Raw genomic sequence first — 19,531 nt, 5'->3', positions numbered from 1 at the left:
TCTATTCCGACCCTTTAAGACATGTGTCGAGGTATGGAATCAAGCTCAATCTCTATACACTAATGATGTCTCTCAGTTTTACAATGTTGTTGACAATTTAGTTAACCTGAAGAAAGATGGTATTGATATGGAAACTTTTCTTGGCAAAGCCCAAAGTTTGATCACTAAGTTTGGTACACTCATGCCTATTGGTGGTACACCCGCAGAGCAACTTACCCAACGAGACAAATTCTTTGTAATACTTCTCTTAACAAAATTAGGTCCTGAGTTTGAAGGCATCCGGAATCAAGTTCTTGGAAGCAACACTGTCCCAGGGACCACCGAGTTGTTCAAACGTCTCTTGCAGGTAACCTCCATTCCAGTTCCTCACACATCCACTACCGAACAGTCTGCTCTAGTCACACAAGGAGGTCGTGGACGAACTAACGATCGTGGTGGACAGAAAAGCACAAGAGTTTGTACTTATTGTAACAGAACTGGACACACACGGGATCAGTGTTGGAAACTTCATTGGAGACCGGTACGTACCCAAGCAAGTGTTGCTCAATCTCAATCCGGAGAATTACATTCTCGAACCATTTCCGCTGCTGAGTATGAGGAGTTTGCTCAATTTAAAGCCAATTCCAAAGTTTCTGGTGTCATTCCTACCACCTACACTGAAGGAACTCATACTGCCCTTGTATCACAACCTAGCCTGAGCGGACCATGGGTTATCGATTCAGGTGCCTCTGAGCATATCTCTGGTAACTCATCCTTATTTTCTCATTTCACCAAGTCTAAGTCCCTTCCATCTATTGTTTTCGGTAATGGGTCCAAGAGTACGGCTACTGCAATTGGAAAGGCTTCCCCCCTTCCTACTTTGCCTCTCTTCAATTCTTTATATACCTAATTGTCCTTTCAATTTAATTTATGTTCATCAACTTACAAAATCTTTGGACTATACGGTCACTTTTTCTTCTGATTCTGTCATTATGCAGGACCGTCGTTCGGGGAAGATGATTGGCTCGGGGTATGAATCAGAAAGACTTTATCGATTATCTACCCGAAAACCTTCTACAGTTTGCACTGCTACCATTCCTCCTTCCCTTGCCCATGACCGACTAGGACATCCTAGCATTAATAAATTAAGGCGACTTGTCCCTAGTTTGTCTCACTTATCTACCCTAGAGTGTGAAGCCTGTCAGCTTGGCAAACATTCTAGAACATCATTTCCTAATCGTGTTAATAAAAGAGCTGCTTTCCCTTTTTCCTTAGTTCATACTGATGTTTGGGACCTTTTCGTTATAATTCAATTCTTGGTTTTAGATACTTTGTTACCTTCACTGATGATTTTTCTCGTTATACATGGGTCTTTTTAATGCAAAACCGTTCTGAAGTACTTAATGTTCTTCAAAAATTTGTTAATGAGATAAAAAATCAGTTTGGAGTGTCTATTAAAACTTTACGAAGTGATAATGCTGGAGAATACTTTACAACTCCTTTATCTAACTTTCTTGATTCAGCGGGCATCCTCCATGAGTCATCTTGTCCTGATACTCCACAACAAAATGGGGTATCTGAACGTAAAAACCGGCATCTCGTTGAAACAGCCCGCATCATGATTCTCCATTATAAAGTCCCTCCAGAATTCTGGGCAGATGCTATCATTCATTCCTGTTATTTAATAAATCGTATGCCTTCATCTGTTTTACATGGTAAGATAACTTATAATATTTTATTTCCCGATAAGCCCCTTCATACTCTTCCTTTAAAAATTTTTGGGTGCACCTGTTTTGTCCGGGACACTATCCCAGGGCGTGATAAATTTTCCCCAAAATCCTTAAAATGCATGTTTGTTGGGTACTCTAGGTTGCAAAAGAGTTTCAGATGTTATTCCCCTGATAAGCATTGATTTTATGTATCTTCTGATGTTACTTTCTTTGAATCAACACCTTTCTTTTCGTCTAGTTTACCGACCTCCATCTCTCATTTTCCTGATGTTCTTCCTGTTCCTACTTTTCAAGGAGGGACCGAGGTGCATTTACCTCAAGATCCGTCATCACCTAGAAATCCTAATCCCTCACCTACTGAACCTCCTTTACAAAACAACAGTGTTACCCCCTTTCCTTACACTTATCATCGCCGCTCTCGACCACCCGCGACAGTTCCAATCGATGAAATCCCAACTGATTCATCTCTCGGGCTATCTATGCCCTCGAACCTGGTTCTAGCAACAAGCTCTCCTATCGCAAGTCGTGTAGGTAACAGGTCATCACGAAATCCCTTTCCCATATACAACTTTATTTCATATGATCGTCTCTCACCTTCATATAATGCTTTTATCACATGTTTATCTTCTGTTTCTACCCCTAAATCTGTTAAAGAAGCCCTTTCCCACCCTGGTTGGCGTCATGCTATGATTGATGAAATGGCTGCTCTTCATTCATCGGGAACTTGGGATTTAGTTCCATTACCCGAAGGTAAAACAACTGTTGGTTGTCGATGGATCTATACTGTGAAAGTTGGGCCCAATGAACAGGTTGATAGACTTAAAGCTCGACTCGTAGCCAAAGGATATACACAGGTTTTTGGGATTGATTACACTGACACCTTTTCACCAGTAGCTAAAATTGCTTCGGTCAGAATCATTCTTTCTATGGCTGTCGTTCATCATTGGCCCTTGCATCAGTTAGATATTAAAAATGTCTTTCTGCATGGAGATTTAGAGGAAGAAGTCTACATGGAGCAACCTCCTGGGTTTGTTGCTCAGGGGGAGAGTAACTTGGTTTGTAAGCTCAAACGTTCTCTCTATGGTCTAAAACAATCTCCTCGTGCCTGGTTTGGACGGTTCAGCATAGTAGTGCAAAATTTTGGTTTAAATCGAAGCAAAGTTGACTATTCCGTCTTTTATAGACATCAACATGGTAAGAGCATTTATCTTGTTGTATATGTTGATGATATTGTCATTACAGGAGATGATGTTGAAGGAATACAATTGTTGAAACAACATCTATTCCAACATTTTGAAACAAAAGATCTGGGGAAGTTAAAATACTTTTTGGGAATTGAAGTAGCACAATCCAAGCAAGGAATTTGCATATCACAAAGAAAGTATGCATTGGATATACTAGAAGACACAGGTATGATGAATTGCAAACCTCTTGACACTCCTATGGATCCAAATATCAAACTCCTACCAGACCAGGGGGAGCTTATCCAAGATCCGGGAAAATATAGACGATTGGTTAGAAGATTACTTTATTTAACTGTAACTCGACCTGATATCTGTTTTGCGGTAAGTGTTGTTAGTCAGTTCTTGGCATCTCCACGTGAAAGTCATTGGGAAGCTGCCATTCGGATTTTACGATATATTAAAAAATCTCCAGGCACTGGTTTGTTATACAAAGACCATGGAAACCTTGAAATTATTGGGTACACAGATGTAGATTGGGCAGGTGCATGGGATAGAAAATCAACATCTGGATATTGTATCTTTCTTGGTGGCAACTTAATCTCTTGGAAAAGTAAAAAGCAAAATGTTGTTGCTCGATCAAGTGCAGAAGCCGAATATCGATCTATGGCCGTTGAAACATGTGAACTGTGTGGTTGAAAAACCTCCTTACCGAACTGCAGATTTGTACAAAGGAGTCCATGAAGCTCATTTGTGATAACCAAGCAGCTTTGCATATTGCATCAAATCCAGTTTTTCATGAAAGGACGAAACACATTGAAATTGATTACCATTTTGTTCGAGACAAAGTTACTTCTGGAGATATTACTACATCTTTTATAGGCTCAAATAATCAATTAGCTGATATATTTACTAAAGCTTTAATAGTCATAGGATTGAATACATTTGTAACAAGCTTGGTGCATATGATATACATGCTCCAGCTTGAGGGGAAGTGTTGAAACACAAAAGATGTGTCTGTAGAAATATAGCTATTGAAGTTGTGTAGGGTTGTGTCTATTAGGATTGTGTCTCTTAGTCTGTATATATTTATCTGTTGTCTCCTCATTGAGACAAGCAAGTAATAAAACAACTCTTCTACATCTTTCTCAACAGGTTTAATATGTGCTAAGCCACCAATCTCTCAAATGATTTGGAAAAAAAATGCACTACCCAGCAAACCCAACCAATGATAAAAGATAAAAGGGTAAACTATTAACTATATACAGTATACACAGATAATATGCCCAACATGAATTCTGAATTCCTGTTTAGACACTATTAACCATGGGTGGGCTTGGTCAAATATGGGCAAGATAAACTTGTGACTTTGTGAGTAAACAATATAGGCACAGATGTAGCTCACTTTAAGGTGGATAAAAAAAAAAAAAAAAAAAAAAAAAAAAAAAAAAAAAAAAAAAAGGGCAGGTGAAATTTAGCCACTTCTATGGGGAAAATCGCAATTATTGAGATAATTGCCAATCATCTTAAGCAGCATGGTGCCAACATATTTTAGCAGCACACCAAAAAAAAAAAAAAAAAAAAAAGGAAAAGAAAAATGAATATAGCAATATAATAAAAAAGAAAAAACTGAAAAACAATGAGGAATGAATATTACATGTGCTATACGCCTATACAATAAGAGGGCTTAAGAGTTTCAGTATTAGGGAGAGAGAGAGAGAGTAGTCAAAGGTTAAGCTTTTCCAGTTATTAGTCTGTTAAATATTATAGTTTGCTACATTTGTATAACTTCTACCCTCCAGCAAGTCAGCAACCGGTGTCAACCATCCTCTACATCCATGCGATGTTACTTGGACCATAATTAATGCAAAGATCAAGTCAGTTTTAATAATCCAATTCTTAATTACATTTTTCTCCAAGCAGAAAATTTAGGACAGCATGTGGACCTCCCTCTATTTCCTGTTCTAACTAATAGTCATAAATAATAGAGATAAAGGATGTATACACAACAAAATGCTAAATTCTTAAAAGTTTGCTTCATAACAAACTCTTACCTTGAGATCATACTCTGAGGGAAGGCACCCTTCTGAAGCATATGTAGGATAATATCTAGCAAAAAACTGATAGGACGACTAATGTGTGTGTGTTTGTGTGGCAAAAAGCTCCTCACCAGCATTTGAAGCCCAAAAATCTGCAAATGTCAATGTGTAATATGCTCATATAGATAGGAGGAGATCCACAAATCACCAGTCCTCTACAAAAGATCATGACTGTAATTAAGGCATTTGCAGGAAGGATGCTCTAGAGATAATATATCAACAGAAATTGAGTCTTCTAGGTAAATGGTTATGTAAAATTTTTGTTGTCTGGCTTATTGGTGAATTGAAACTTCTACAGCATAGACAGGTTATGCATCCCCTTGTTGCCCATCCAAACATTGCCCAGTAAGCAGAAGCTTGACTCACCATATAGCATTAATGCATATGTAACTTATTACCTGAGTGACACTATTCAATTTATGCTATTCTAGGAAGCCCTTACTCATAATATTATTTTCTTGTACTAGTCCAATTTGACCTAACGAAGCTAAAACATCATCTATGAAGAGCAGCAGCTAAGAATCTCAAAAACAATTTCCAAAATAGGATAACAAGGAAGACTAATTGCCAAAATGCAGATGATTCTGAGTAAATTTATTAAATGCATTTGCAACTAAGAAACCTTCTCTACTTTACAAAGTGTGATATTGCATCATTATTACAAAATCCAACACTTCACCACATTTTACAAATCTGTCCTAACTGTAATTAGTGGTGTGGTTGGGGATCAGAGTTATGACTATAAACTCACTTACAAAGCCTGGTAGTCTCATAGCTAACTACTAACTGTACAAGTTGGATCTCCATGATTGTAATGGGAAAAATACAGCCCAAGTGATAAGATAATTAACTCTTCTCCTTACTCCATTCTGTTTGACACCTTTCACTTTGTGATGGGTAATTGCCTGTGTTTGACCAATATTGTATATTTGTGTGGTTAATTGAGCTTTTGATTTTTAAGGCATGTCGTACCTATTAATGTTCTTTCATATTAGAAGTAAGACTCTTTGAATATATCAATATCAAAAACAAGTTGAAATTTGGAAATTGACCTACAAAACAAAAACAACAATCAAAGTGGTACAGAGAGGGTAGTTGATATTGATTGGATGAATGCATAAGCATGCATTTTATACAATTATTCTATCATATATATTCATTAAATTCATTTAATCCCAGTTTACTTATTAATGATAACCTTCAGGTAGAAAACCTATAAATAAGAAAAGAAGAAATGAAATTAAACTCAACTAGAAGGACCAGACAAAAAATGATAATGTTGTAAAAAGTAAATAAATAAATAAATAAATAAAAAGGTGTGAAAACTACAGTTAAAATGAAACTAAAAGCACACCACTGGCAGGCATCACCACCTTCCTTGAAACTTCCACAATAGGCATTATTTAAGGGCCCCACTTTTACATGCTTCTATTCCTCTTACTCGTCCCACCATTGTAGAATTCATGGATCATGTAATTTGAATTTCACTCACATTTTGTAGTAATTACCACAATTGCATTTCCCAAATGTAATGTCATGTTGCAATTTCAAAATGGGACGAGATATTTCATTTTGTAAATGGACTTAACACATTTTGGAGCATGTCTAAAATCACATGTCTGTAAATTTTTTTTTTCCCAATTAACATATCTTGAAAGGTTCCACCAACAATATCTATCCATGATAATTTTCTTTTAAAAAAAATCCAAGTTAAAGAAATACACTCTTAGTTAAATAGAATAAATGGGGTGGGTTAATATGAGAATGTCAACTGTAGAGCGGAGACTACAATCAAATATGACTTCACATTTTGATGCTGGAAATAGATGTGACACTTCATAAATGAACAAATAAATTGAAGGCTAAATAGTAGACTCTTTTTCAAAAGAGCGTATAGAAACTCTTAAAACTAAAGATGGAGCTCAGTGAGGTGTACCTTCAATTTGCAATAACTGCTGCAATTTGAAGAGTTCTCTAGCAAAGCCTGATCTTCTGATGAGCCAGCCTACAAAGAAGTTTTATCTGCCATGATGCGGGAAAACAAGAAAAAGAATCCCAGAGTAGATATTTAAAGACAGTTTCTACTATTCTCCTACTAATGTTTCTATTGGGGAGGGGTGGGGGTGGGTGGGGGGCTGAGTTCTATCAGAAATTTAGAACTCACATCCTTTGATTGGAATATCTCCTTGGTGATAAAATGAGTAACCTCCTGCTCATGTGCTTCAAATGCTACAACGGAATGCTGTGCCAAACAGCCCAAAGACTGCAAAACAGTTTGAATCTGCTGCCCCATACGTAGAGAATCCACAAGTTTCTGAACAAATTAATATTAAAAAAAAAAAGAATATTAAAAAAAAATGTGACCTTACATACTGAACGTCTAGACAAGAATTGGTAATGTCCAAGCATAGTGTTTGTAAAGAATGACATAAAAGGGGTAAGCAACTATTCTGTAAAATGCAGATGTAACTTCTCTTTTTGTTTAGTCCTACACTCCTACTTCAATATGTCATGTCTGTCTTACATCAATATTGAAACAACCATGTGAAGTAAGATATGAACTTATAAAAGTGGCAAAACAAAGGCATTTGTATACAGAAAATTTGGCATTAGTATGCTTTCTGCTTGGATACAACTCTTAACAAGGTTATGACAGAATATAATCTTAGATCATAAAAATTATTTGCAAGGAAAAAGATATACAAACAAATTTAATAATTAAGTGAATATGACTTCTACACCTTGCACAAATCTGGAAAAAGGAATTGATCTGAAGGACCAAGCAGTGCAGCAATTGCAGAACAAGCAAGTTTAGATTGAGTGCGACTACCCTCCAAGCATATCCTCTCCAGGGAAGAATAAATATCACTGTATATACACAATGTAAGCAAAACAATTATTCAGAAGCAAAACAAAGCAGTTATAAAGCAAAACAAGCAGAATACAAGAAGCCAAAAAGCAGGAAAAAAAAAAAAATAGAATACAAGAAGCCACAGACTTCTCTCAAACCAAAACTACGAAACATCAAGTATTCTCCTAAGCAAAAGAAGCAAGACTACATGGTACAACTTCACAAAGTTGTCCTCCAGAATTTATAGGAACAGAAGAGGGAAAGGTGCATCAAGGTTGTGGCTGAGATTCAACCAAACAAAATAAGCCAGTAAAAGTGAAGCTGATAGAGAAATCTAAGACAAGAAATTTTACCACAGAGCTATATCAGACATTTATGCAAATTGCAAAGCAAAAGATACAATTTGTGAAGATAAAGAGTCCTTTGAAAGTTTGAAGTAATAGAATAAAGAGAAAGGAAATATTACGGAGTACTATATTTACTATATTAGCTGTAAGAACTTGATAATTCCCTGTAAATCAGACAGCCAGTCCTTTAAAAGTTTCAGGCATTAACCCATTAATGATGTTTGACACAAAACACTAGTCTTATGAAGTTCTGAGTGAGTGAGTGGGGGAGAGTATGAGATTTTTGACGCATCTTTGTGGAACTGTGGGGCATACTTTCTCATGGGATTTTGTTATGTGCTCCTGTCATGGGCAAGAAAACATAGGGAAAAAGGAAGAAAGAATAATAGTTGGAAAAGGAAAAGAAGAGAGGAAGACATTGGGTTTGCTTGAGACCCAAAACTCCCTTAAACCCTTTTGGGATTAAATTTCTGCTTAACATATTATTCCAAATAATACCCCCTTTTATAGGGTTGATTACAATGCTTCCTAAACTAAGAATAACTATTTGGTAGTTTCTAAATAATTAATCTACCTAAACTAATTCGAAGACTAAGAGTAATAAGTTAAATAACTATTTAGTAATTTCTAAATAACTATTTATTAGTTTCTAAATAACTATTTAGTAATTTATTAATATCTAAACTATTAGTTGGCCTTTACATCAACTGGACATTAAAAATGCTTTTCTACATGGTGAGCTTCAAGAAGAAGTCTACATGGAGCAACCACCTGGGTTTGTTGCTCAGGGGGAGTATGGTAAGGTTTGTCGACTTCGCAAATCTTTGTATGGCCTTAAGCAAAGCCCTCGTGCATGGTTTGGGAAATTCAGTCAAGCGATTGAGAGGTTTGGCATGATAAAAGGAAAGTCTAATCATTCTGTCTTCTATAAACGCTCTGAGAAAGGCATTATTTTATTAATTGTCTATGTGGATGACATTGTCATCACTGGAAGTGACACCGCTGGTATTGTATCTCTTAAGACTTTTCTTCATAGTCAATTTCAGACTAAAGATCTTGGTACATTAAAATATTTTCTAGGAGTTGAGGTAATACGGAGTAAGAAAGGTATACTTCTCTCCCAGAGAAAATATGTACTTGATCTATTGACAGAAACAGGGAAACTGGGAGCCAAGCCGTGCAATACTCCAATGATCCCTAATTCACAGTTGACATCAGAGGGAGAGCTATTTGATGATCCAGAAAGATATAGAAGATTGGTTGGTAAGCTAAATTATCTGACTGTAACTCGTCCTGATATTGCTTACTCAGTAAGTATTGTAAGTCAATTTATGGCATCTCCTACTGTTGATCATTGGAAAGCTGTTGAACAAATCCTGAACTACTTGAAAGGTGCTCCAGGACGTGGAATTGTATATCAAAACCATGGACATATGAACATTGAGTGCTTTGCAGAAGCAGACTATGCAGGGTCTAAGGAGAATCGGAGGTCTACAACCGGATTTTGTGTCTTCTTTGGTGGAAACTTGATCTCGTGGAAGAGCAAGAAGCAAAATGTTGTCTCACGATCGAGTGCAGAGTCAGAGTATAGAGCAATGGCACAAGCAACCTGTGAAATCTTGTGGATATATCACATTCTCGATGAAATAGGGCTCAAGGCTTCTATTCCTGCGAAGCTATGGTGTGACAATCAAGCGGCTCTCCATATTGCAGCCAATCCTGTTTTCCATGAACGAACCAAGCACATTGAAGTTGACTGTCATTTCATTCGTGAAAAGATACAACGAGGCTTAATTTCTACTGGATTTGTGAAGACAGGAGAACAGTTAGGAGATCTTTTTACAAAAGCTATGAATGGGCCTCGAATAGATTACTTATGTAACAAGTTGGGCATTATCAATATCTATGCTCCAACTTGAGGGGGGTGTTAGACATTATATGGTAGAAGTATATTTGATATGATCTCAGTGATTGTGTGTATAATATCTTAGGGATATTGTGTATAATATATTAGGGATATTATTGATTCTTACCATAGTTAGTGTGCATAGCCTAGTATAAATATATGTATCCTCTTGTTCAATAGTATGAAATACAGAGTTTTGAACAATAATAAAATAAGAGCTCCTCAGCATGTATCAGATTTCTAATAACTTATTTCTCCAGGGATTTTAAATTTCCACTGTATTTCACCTAGAAAGTGTTATCTAGGTTCTTTCCTCTTTGAGCAATGGCTGCCTTTATTGATTTTGAACTAGGTTTGATGAAGTCTTTCCCAATTCTTCTTAGAAATCCTTTCCGGTTCTTCCTTCTTTATGACACTATCAACCATAAAGAACTGTGTGCTGGAGAAGTCTTTTACAGTTGTTTCTTCTTGTTACAATAAATGAACTGAAATATAATCTTATTCTCAAAAGTACATGTACAGCATATACAATATATAGAGATAAATATGGGCTAAGTCCAATCACCTAGGGCTACATTTATATTCTTAATATTTCTTAATGGCTCTTCTTTCATAATAAAACCACTTTCCTTATTGTTGGAAAACTCTTTTTATGGGTTTTTCTTCATCAGACAGTTATGTCTTTGGCACTTTTTTTAGGGACCAACCTCCACAGTGAAGATTGTGTGGTTCATCTTCTTTTGTGAGTTGGCTCTTATAGAACTTTTGCTCCTGTTATAGTTTCATTTTTCCATTGCAGCCTACTATCTATTTTATTTTCTATTCCTGTTGTGCAATTACCTGTATTGAAGGCAAGTGTTTTGAAGTTCTGCAATGATTTATATACAGGCTGGGCAATGTTGGAAAACTAGACTCAAAGTCACCTAATTATCTCATGTGGTACAGTGGTAGAATAAGAGTTGTAAATCTAGACTGTCTCTCTGAGCTATAAATACTAGACTCAACGTCACCTAATTATCTCATGTGGTACAGACGTACAGTGGTAGAATAAGAGTTGTAAATCTAGACTGTCTCTCTGAGCTATAAATACTAGGATCTTATAACCTATCCCATTGTGATAAAAGTGTATGCAGTAACTGTGTGTTTGTATATTGATATCTTACTCTGTACAGGAGATGAATAGCCTATATATACAAGCTAAGGGAAAGCAAAAGTCATGAATTTCAAAATTCAAATCCTAAGGTTGAGAGTGATTCTCTCAACCATAACCTAACTCTTCTAACACTCCCCCTCAAGCTGGAGCATAAATATCAAACATGCCCAGTTTGTTACATATATACGACATTCGACTCCCGCTTAGCCCTTTCGTGAATATGTCAGCTAACTGATCACCACTACGAACATGCTCAGCAGATATCAGCCCTTGTTGCACTTTCTCTCGTATAAAGTGACAATCCACCTCAATGTGTTTTGTCCGCTCATGAAAAACCGGATTACTCGTAATGTGAATAGCCGCACGATTGTCACACCACAGCTTCACAGGAAGTTTCACTTCTACACCCATCTCTTTTAAAATGTTATGCACCCAAACTATCTCACTGGTCACATGAGTCATAGCTCTATACTCGGACTCTGCACTTGACCGCGCCACAACACTTTGCTTCTTACTCTTCCACGAAACTAAATTGCCTCCCAAAAACACACAATATCCTGTCATTGACTTCCTGTCACTAGGCGAGCCAGCCCAATCCGCATCAGAGAATGCCTCAACACCTGTATGTCCATAATCAGCATAAAGGACCCCCTTCCTAGGTGCGCTCTTCAGATATCTCACAATACGAACAGCTGCTTCCCAATGAGTCCGTGTAGGTGAACTCATGAACTGACTCACCACACTCACCGGAAACGCAATATCCGGACGAGTAATCGTGAGGTAGTTTAACTTCCCTACCAGTCTCCTATACCTTTCTGGATCCTCAAACACCTCCCCCTCATCCGGTACAAGCTTGACCCCTTGTTCCATCGGCGTATCACACGGTTTCGACCCAAGCAGTCCAGTATCACCAAGAAGGTCCATCACATATTTTCTCTGTGAGAGAAATATGCCCTTCTTTGAGCGAGCAACCTCAATACCCAGAAAGTATTTTAGTATTCCCAAATCTTTAGTATGAAACTCAGCTCCAAGGAAGGACTTGAAAACACCAATCCCGTCTGCATCACTACCTGTGATCACAATGTCATCCACGTACACTATCAACAAAACACACCCACGATTAGTATGTTTATAAAAGACAGTATGATCATAAGCACTCCTCTGCATTCCAAATTTCATAACTGCACTGCTAAACCTCCCGAACCACGCACACGGGGAATGCCTCAGACCGTACAAAGATTTCTTTAACTTGCACACCTTCCCAGACCCCCCCTGAGCTACAAACCCTGGTGGTTGCTCCATATAAACTTCTTCAAGTAAATCACCATGCAAAAACGCATTTTTGACATCCAATTGATATAACGGCCAGTGATTAGTAGCAGCCAAAGATATGAAAACACGTACCGAAGCCAACTTAGCCACCGGGGAAAAAGTCTCGGTATAATCTATACCATACGTCTGTGCATACCCCTTAGCCACCAAGCGCGCTTTGAGTCTGGCAACAGAACCATCAGGGTTCATCTTCACTACATAAACCCATTTACACCCAATAGCTGCCTTACCGAATGGAAGATCCACCAAATCCCAAGTTTGGTTCTCTTCAAGAGCAGCCATCTCTTCCCCCATAGCCTGTCTCCAACCATCATGACCCAAAGCTTGTTTCAAAGATGTTGGCACTTTAACTGACTCTAACTGAGATATAAAGACACGTGAAGAGGGGGATAGATGGACATATGACACAACTGAAGAAATGGGATGAACACAACGACGCGTACCTTTACGAACAGCAATTGGAAGATCGGAATCCGTTGACGACGGTGGCGAGGAAGGATTGGCTGATGGACCTAACAATGCTTGAACTTCTCTTGACCGCCGGTGATAAACCTGTGTAACAGGAGGCCTTGCCTCACCCCAACCCACAGAAGGAACAGTAACAGTGTATGTAAGGAAATCATCCGACACTGAATTACAATCAGATGAGGTGAGAGGTTCTTTAAACACCACATCCTCAAAGAACGACACATCAGCAGACATTAAGTACCTTTGTAAGTCAGGAGAATAACACCGATACCCTTTCTGAGTGCTAGAATACCCCAAGAATATGCACTTCAAAGACTTAGGATCAAGTTTCCCCCTGTGAGGACGGATATCCTGAACGAAACAAGTGCACCCAAACACCCTGGGTGGAAGGGAAAATAACGGAGTGGACGGATAGACAAGGTGACACGGAACCTGGCCTTGGAGTACTGTCGAGGGTAATCGATTAATCAAGAATGAAGCTGTATGGACAGCATCCGGCCAGAACCCTTTGGGAACTTTCATTTGAAACAACAAGGCCCGGACAACCTCCAACAGATGGCGGTTTTTACGTTCTGCCACACCATTCTGTTGAGGAGTGCCCACACAAGAGGACTGGTGTATTATTCCATTTTGACTCATATACTCGGAAAAGGTACGGGAAAAATATTCAGTCCCATTATCACTACGCAAAACTTGAATCATTTTATTGAACTGAGTCTTAACCATAGAACAGAATTTACAAAAAACTTCAAACAATTCTTCCCTAGATTTCATGAGATATAACCAAGTGTGTCTCGAGAAATCGTCCACAAAGATTACAAAGTATTTGAACCCGGACTTAGACGGAACCCGACACAGTCCCCATACATCTGAATGAACCAACTGAAATAAAAACTCTACCCATTTATTAACTCTAGGCGGATATGGTACCCGACAATGCTTTGCAAACTCACAAGATTCACATTGCAAAACAGACAACGACTCTAAGTTTGAACACAGCTTCTTTAAAATAGATAAAGGCGGGTGACCATACCGACAATGTAATTTAGAAAGAGACGTACTACCCAATAGACTAACAGGAGCCACTTCAGGACTAGGAGGGAACTGTTCCAGCACATACAGCCCACCAGCTTCCTTTCCTCTACCAATAATCGCCTTCGTCAAAAGATCCTGAAACAAACAATAACCAGGAAAGAACACAACACAACAGTTTAAACTTCGAGTGATTTGACTTATCGACAGTAAATTGAACGGAAATTTCGGAAGGTATAACACATGAGAGAGATGCAACGACGTGGTTACACTGGTACTACCTCTACCCGAAACTGAAGCGGATGAACCATCCGCTAGGGTAACTGAAGTACCAGGTGGAAAGGAAGAATATTCAGAAAAGACGTTCAGATTACCTGACATATGATCACTGGCTCCAGAATCAATAACCCACTGTCGGGATGAGGACGAGACACAAGCAGTAGGATTACCTGTTTGGACGAATGTGGCTGAAGAAGACGGTAATGTTTCCTGACTGTTTAGAGGTTGTGAGGCGGACACTTTTAACTGTTTGAACATAGCCAACTCTTCATCTGTCATTACAACCACATTACCCTCTGGTTTGGAGACAGAATTGGCAAAGCTTTGTGGTCGGAGAGGTTTTGGACATTGGTTGCGTAAATGACCGGGCTCTCCACAATTATAACAAACTCTTGGACCTCGACCTCGTCCTCTACCGAAACCACCACGTCCTGGGAATCGACCCCCGCGATTACCAGAACCTACACCTCCACTATCCCCTTGCGCTACGAAAACCTGCTTCTCCGAGACACCGCTACCTGTACTTGAGGCATTCTGGACCATAGTGAAAACTTGGTCTATCGATTCTAACTCTTTATGCCCTAGCAACTGAGACTTCACCACATCATATTCTTTATCTAACCCCGAAATCCAGCTAAACACATGCAACTGATCACGTTGCTTTTTCACTGTGTCCAAATCCGTGACTGGCATAGCAGTACACAACGCCTCACTCGCACTCTTGAAATCATAAAAATAATCTCGGATGTCTCGTCCATTTTGGGAGGGACGATGAACATCCTGAGACAATTGATACAACTTCCTCAAGTTGTTTGTTCCACTAAACCATTTATTTACCAAATCCCAAACCTCCTTGACAGTTTTACAGTGTTGCATAGACAGAATGACCTTCCTATCAATACAATTTATTATGCGGGATAACAAAGCTTTATCATCCCTGTTCCACTCTTGAGCCTCAGTTTGCTCTGTTGGACACGTCCCAATCAAATGTTTATCCTTACCCATACCCCCCAAATTAATTTCAACCAAAAATCTCCACTCTCCGAAATTAGACCCATCTGGTGCAAGCACCACATCAACTAATTTGGTCGGGGTCGATATAATATTACACGTAATATTTCTTGCATCCGCCATAAAGAAAAAATTAAACAAAAGAACCTGGGAAACAGTATGAGCCAAAGCCGACACAAGCTTGAAGAACACTTCCAACCACCCTTCACCAAACTGTCTCACGCGCTGCACAGCCTGACTGGGCTCCTCCCTGCGACCACGCCGGTGTCATCGGCGTCGGAAAAAGTCGCCGGAAACCTCCTCACGCGCCGGCGCGTGGATCGGCGATCAACTCTCGCGGTGGCGCGTGACGGCGCGTGGAAGCTCCGGTGGCGTCGCGATTTCACGACGAGGCGTCGCCGTCATCCTCCGATCGCAACCCACCTCTCACCCTCGCCGGAGCTCTGATACCATGTGATAAAAGTGTATGCAGTAACTGTGTGTTTGTATATTGATATCTTACTCTGTACAAGAGATGAATAGCCTATATATACAAACTAAGGGAAAGCAAAAGCCATGAATTTCAAAATTCAAATCCTAAGGTTGAGAGTGATTCTCTCAACCATAACCCAACTCTTCTAACACCCATCAAGTTAATCTCGTTACCAAGTTGAAACCTAGAGCTTCCATACCACAAGGGGTGGTGGCCCTTTGCCATTCACCAGGCCAGCCCTACAACCCACTATTCCACAAAACCCCCCACATATGTCACTATATTAAACAACATTCAGCATAACTCCCTTGCAATCATGCATCTCCAAAAGTGGTGATCAAGAGTCAGGCTGCATCAGTTCTTTAAATATCTCAGCGGCCAATATAATTAGGCAATTATTCTAGTTCCTCATCAAAGATCGGCATAAGTCCTTAAGAACATAAGTTGAAGTCATTTTTAGACCAATATAGACATTAGTATCAATTGAATTACAATCAGATATTAAATAGAGTTGGAAAAACATAAACCTTAAATGCAAAGATTATTCAGAGTTAGTAGTTCTAACTTCTAAGAGATACGGAGAAACAATAGGTTCATAGACCAAAGTCATATTTAGACCAACACAAACATTATTATGGATTGAATTATAAATTTATAATCAAATATTACACGGGGTTGAAACAAACTTAAGCATTAGGCATTAGAAGGAAAAGATTAATTATAGTTAGTAGCCCTACGAGATATTGAGAGATATTGAGAGATATTGAGAGCTAGTTAGAGGAACATGACTGTCAAAGGCATACCAGACACAAGGCTTGTTGTCTAAACATGAAAACAATAAAATCTGAACATGACAAACAAGTGAGACATCTAACAGACAAGAAAATAAATCTACTTTCTTGTACCTCAAATCAATAATGCATTTGAAATAGGTTTTACACTAAAATAGCATCCATGCAAACTTCATAATATAGTACAAAAAATAATTGAATGTTAGTATTAGAGAAAAGTTATGTACACAGTCAATGCACATCCCAGGTTATGTTTACACATACTACAGCTAGAATTTACCAAAATAATGCAACAGCTATAAGGGGAAAAAAAAATCACCTTAATTTGATACCAATGCATGTTCCGTTTGCCAGCATTTGAAGCAACAGGTCATTGATGGGGATCACCCCCTCCAGTAATAGACGCCGGAAATGTATTTCTAAACCTCTCAGGAGTGAAGGGAATGCATTGACAATAGTCTGAGAATGGAGGAAAAAGCAACAGAAGTATGAGATGTGTCAAAACTAATGCCAAGAAATAATCCCATGAAAATGCATGCCATATAGACTGAAAATGGTGTTTCAAGAGCATAAAGGAGAGAAGAAAAGAGGGCCTATCAGATAACACCATATGTGCAGTTTAGCCATATAAAATAATGTTTGGATACTAGAGCTAGTGCTGGATGCCTGGATGAATACCGGAATTCTTGAAAATTGAAATGCCAAGTAGGAAACTTGAAGTTGCATTCAACTTAATGGAAGGGTGTTCAATTCAATGGTGATTGCAATTTCATAGGAATCCTCATTCCATTTACCACATCTTTTACTACTCACTACCCAAATAAATGAAATAATTGTGACCACATCTTTTACTACTCACTACCCAAATAAATGAAATAATTATGACCCTATGGATGTAAGAATATCACTTTTGAGGACAAACCCATAATGAGTATATGTCAAAGCAAAAAAAAAAAAAAAAAAAAAAAGGTCAAAGCAACAGTGGCTGCCATGTACTGCAAGGCTGAGAGATGAAGGGAAAAAGTTGTCTTTCACAAGAGGAAAAAAGTAAAGCCTATTCATGTTGTTGAGAAGTACAAAGAGTTAGGACTTTGTTTAAAGTGTCATGTTCACATCTAGAATAGTAGTTGAAGGGTCTTCTTGTGCTTGTATATATTTGTGTTCTTTTCTTTAGATTTTTATGAAAACATAGAATATTCTCTCTTCTCCTATACAACATGGTATAGGAGTCACAGATTGTGGCCCTAAATTACTGACTTTCAGATCATTTTTCTGGTTGCCTAAACAGTGTCTGTTCACCCAATTCCTATTACTCTCTTGGAGTTAGTGTTTCATACAAATTGAATCTGGAAACTGTCCCTAGAGTGTCTGAAGAAGGTTGCCCAGCAAGTCCCATCGGCCATCACCGCCTCAAGCATCATGCAGACTGCCACGACGTTACTCCATCCTCATGACCAGTGCGTAAGCCCTCCTCTGACAGAATTTCCCAGCAACTTTTTCCACATCCCTGTTTCGGCTCCTTGTAAAAAAAAAAACCTCTAAATCTTGTGTCTATATATTTTTCTCTACTCTATTTACTTTGTTATATTAGCAAACATCTAGACAAAACCAACTACACGATTTATATTCTTGTTTATTGTGATTAAACTTTAAAGGTTGAACTGTTTGAAAAGGCACACACTTACTTATATCCTAATTTACCCCCTTCTTAGGATGTATTAGGGATAACAAACTAATCTTGACGCCCTCTAGCCCTCAACCCTATAGCTCGGGCTTGAGAAGTCAACGTAGCATCTAAAGCCTACAAAATGTCATCATGAGCTGTTGGCTGCAGCCTAACAGACTACTGACTATGGCCAACTAGAGTACTCCGTGTCAACCTACCTACTAGGTCTCATTATGTTACTTGTAGAACAACACTAATATAAATACCCCCTTGTACAAGCCATTCTATATCAACTATTACATACTAAGATTGGAGCTCCCCGACCCCCCCAAGGCAATACTCCCTGTGTCCTGTGTTACTATACCAATTTTTATACTTTGTATCCATGTAATAGTGAACAACATCCATTAATACACTCTTCCCATCCTTAATTTGGTCTATCACTTTGACATGTCAACCTCACATCCACGTAAACATTCCACAGGGCCAAGTTGACCAGGTAAATTTGAACCATCAAACATAATAGACAGATAGACTTATTCAATGAAATGCATGTGAACTTGGCTGGCTGAAGCATCTTTTACTAAGTTGAAGTTTTGCACAATGGGGTACATGAAACACATTTTTGACAATCCAGTAGCACCAATAACAATCTTCCATGAAAGAACAAAACACATTGAGATTTATTGTCATTTTGTTAAAGAGAAAGTAGCCTCTAGAGAGATTACACCTCATTTGTGGGTTCAATGAGGCCTAGGGTGGAACACTTTTGTTACAAACTTGGAGCATATGATATGCATGCTGCATCTTGAGGGGGAGTGTTAAGAAATACAAAGTGTTAGGACTCTATTTAAAGTGTTATTTTCACACTTAGAACCTTGGTTAGATGGTATAGTTCAAACCTAGAATAGTAGTTGAAGGTTCTTCTTGTGCTTTTATATATTTCTGTTGTTTCTTCAAATTTTTATGAAAACATAGAATATGGGAAGAAGGCTATTACTAAAAGAGTAATATATATAGTAACGTAGGGATTATGTCCATAGTTATAGAAATCAGTATTTATTTTGTTATCTTATTTAGGAATTCTCTCATGTATATATAGGACCTTTTTCCTTGTGATATATAGAAAATGCATTTTCCAATCCTTCTGTGTTAACAAAGGCTTATATATAATTCTGTTGTTCCTTCAAATTTTATGAAAACATAGAATATGGGAAGAAGAAGAAGAAGAAGG

General features: G+C 38.3%; 1 protein-coding gene across 4 annotated transcripts in view; it reads right to left on the bottom strand.

Annotated features, from left to right (window-relative positions):
• The window catches only part of LOC109177339 (sister chromatid cohesion protein pds5), a 52,363-nt gene that overhangs the window by 24,012 nt on the left and 8,820 nt on the right, over nt 1-19,531 (bottom strand). For all 4 annotated transcript variants that reach the window (XM_019326665.1, XM_019326664.1, XM_019326666.1 and 1 more), the window contains 5 exons: nt 16,951-17,090; nt 7,731-7,857; nt 7,154-7,303; nt 6,926-6,994; nt 4,945-5,081 (listed from right to left, as the gene is read on the bottom strand). In XM_019326665.1, the coding sequence (XP_019182210.1) occupies nt 4,945-5,081; nt 6,926-6,994; nt 7,154-7,303; nt 7,731-7,857; nt 16,951-17,090 (623 nt within the window). The remainder of the gene's footprint in view (nt 1-4,944; nt 5,082-6,925; nt 6,995-7,153; nt 7,304-7,730; nt 7,858-16,950; nt 17,091-19,531) is intronic.

The sequence above is a fragment of the Ipomoea nil genome, unplaced genomic scaffold (assembly GCF_001879475.1).
Source record: "Ipomoea nil cultivar Tokyo-kokei standard unplaced genomic scaffold, Asagao_1.1 scaffold0804, whole genome shotgun sequence".
NCBI classification, from domain to species: Eukaryota; Viridiplantae; Streptophyta; class Magnoliopsida; order Solanales; family Convolvulaceae; genus Ipomoea; species Ipomoea nil.
Note: the sequence above shows the minus strand (reverse complement) of the source record. Positions and strands in the feature narration are given on the sequence as shown.